At 48.5% G+C, this 2199-nt stretch overlaps 1 protein-coding gene across 1 annotated transcript in view; it reads left to right on the plus strand.

Annotated features, from left to right (window-relative positions):
• Positions 1–1024: 1024 nt before the first annotated feature.
• Positions 1025–2199, plus strand: part of sox21b (SRY-box transcription factor 21b) — a 2199-nt gene continuing 1024 nt past the window's right edge. Inside the window, exons 1-2 of the mRNA XM_071475040.1 lie at positions 1025–1286; positions 1465–2199. The exon at positions 1465–2199 is cut by the window's right edge and continues 1024 nt beyond it. Of these exons, the coding sequence (XP_071331141.1) occupies positions 1482–2199 (718 nt within the window). The 5' untranslated portion in view covers positions 1025–1286; positions 1465–1481. The remainder of the gene's footprint in view (positions 1287–1464) is intronic.

A 2199-nucleotide genomic window follows, 5' to 3' on the forward strand; every position in this document is an offset into this window, starting at 1 on the left:
ACAACGGGGAAGGTGCGAGAACAAACCACTTAAACCTACAATTTACTCAACAAGTCCTGCAGATAGCTGTAATTGCTTAGTTGAATATTCGACAACCTAATTTCAGTTGTCGATTCGCTGCCCTTGGGAAAGTCCTTTGAAGTGAAAGTGAAAAGGGGGGATTTCAGGAAAGTAATTAATTTCGCCAGGCGCGATTAGAAACACTTCAGACCCTCCTCAGCATTTGCGTATTTACGACAAAATGCCACAATATCAGAAAATTAAAGAAGACATTCATTTACCTTTCTTGTCGTCTTACACACTTACTTTTCAATGGCAGTGCCACCCATGGGGAAGGGGGCAGGGGGCAGGGGCGCAGAGACGCCACAGACATGAAAGGTGAGAGAGAGAGAGAGAGAGAGAGAGAGAGAGAGAGAGAGGAGTGACACCAGCAAATTCAAGCCGGTTAGATTGTCAATTAAACAAATGAAAACAGAGGAAGAGGCGATTAGGCGTGTAATGACAAATGTTTTTGGTTTTCTGTTTTTTTTTTTTTAAAGGGAGAGCCTGTGTATGTTTTTTTTTTTTCAAGTGTTTGATTGCTCAGATTGGAAGCAGCTTCAGGCTCATCCTGATGTGCACCTGTGCGCTGTCACCTCCACCGAGCCTGTCGGTGTGTTAGTCAGAGGCTGCCGTCCGTCCTCGCCTATTCCAGGTGCATCCGTCGCCTCTGTGAACAAGTTCATGACTTCAACTGAGCTAAATAATCCCGAGTTGCTCATTAGAATGAACATAATTCAGAACGCCAAACTAATGAGGCCGAGCAACACCGAGGTCACCGTTGTGAGTAAAAACACTCTCACATTAAAAAATAAAGATACATATAAAAGGCTACCGGATGCATTTCCCCTTCAAACTCAGGGTGGCATTTAAAAAAAAAAAAAAAAAAAAAAAAAAAATCGCTCAGCGCTCGGATGTGCGTGTTTAGCGCTGCTGCGCATGCGCCAGCGGCACTTTCACTACCTGCCGCACAGCCCTGTATTTCACATGGGGCAAGCGGGAGTTATCATCCACTTGCGTGAGTGCTGCCGCTGCTGAGTGGTGGGTTGACGGTCTCAGGCGACAACACGGCGTGTTTTTTTTTTTCTCTTCCCCTCCCCTCGCTCCCCTGCCTGCCTGCTAAAGGCGTAGTGTCGCTGATGGATGCCACCATGAAGCAGAAAACACAAGTTGAGCGCTCATAAGGACGCTGCCGCTCCTACTTTCCAGAAGATAATCAACGGTGGGATGAAGAACTGAAGTCTGAAGTAAGTCCGGGCAAAGCATGAGCTGTGCTTGTTGTGTGTGCAGGCTGAATTTTCATCAATATTCAAACTTTCTAAATGAGTCTTGTTTGTGGTTTTGTGTTGTTTCTGAAAGGTGTTTATTCATGGATCGTTTTTATAAATACTTTTTTTTTTTTGTTTTGTTTTTTTTCTCCTCCAGAGTGCGTTTGTGCCAACATGTCTAAACCAATGGATCACGTTAAACGCCCGATGAATGCTTTCATGGTTTGGTCCAGAGCCCAGCGCAGGAAAATGGCTCAGGAGAACCCAAAAATGCACAACTCCGAGATCAGCAAGAGACTGGGAGCGGAGTGGAAACTTCTCACCGAGTCTGAGAAAAGGCCATTCATCGACGAAGCCAAGCGACTGCGAGCGATGCACATGAAGGAACACCCAGACTATAAATACAGACCGAGGCGGAAGCCCAAGACTCTGATGAAAAAAGATAAGTTTTCTTTCCCGGTGCCCTACAATCTCGGGGAGCACGACGCGCTCAAAGTTAACGGGCTTTCGGCTGGAGCACTTTCCGACTCCATCATTGGGAACCCAGATAAGGCAGCAGCGGCTGCGGCGGCCGCAGCGGCGAGGGTATTCTTCAACCCGTCCATGTCCGCGAACCCCTATTCCTTTTTCGACCTGGGATCCAAGATGACCGAGCTTTCCCCACCTTCGTTTCCGTACGCGTCTCCGTTGGGCTACCCGCCGGGAGGCGCCACGGCTTTCACCGGGACTGGCAGTGTAGGTGGCGGGACGCACACCCACACTCACTCACATCCGTCCCCTGGAAACCCAGGCTACATGATCCCTTGTAACTGTACGGCCTGGCCCTCAGCAGGACTCCAGCCGCCCTTAGCATACATTCTGCTCCCCGGGATGGGAAAACCTCAACTTGAAC

This window comes from Trachinotus anak, unplaced genomic scaffold (genome assembly GCF_046630095.1).
Source record: "Trachinotus anak isolate AG129_WGS33_773 ecotype Australia unplaced genomic scaffold, CSIRO_AGI_Tana_v1 ptg000001l, whole genome shotgun sequence".
Taxonomy (NCBI): Eukaryota; Metazoa; Chordata; class Actinopteri; order Carangiformes; family Carangidae; genus Trachinotus; species Trachinotus anak.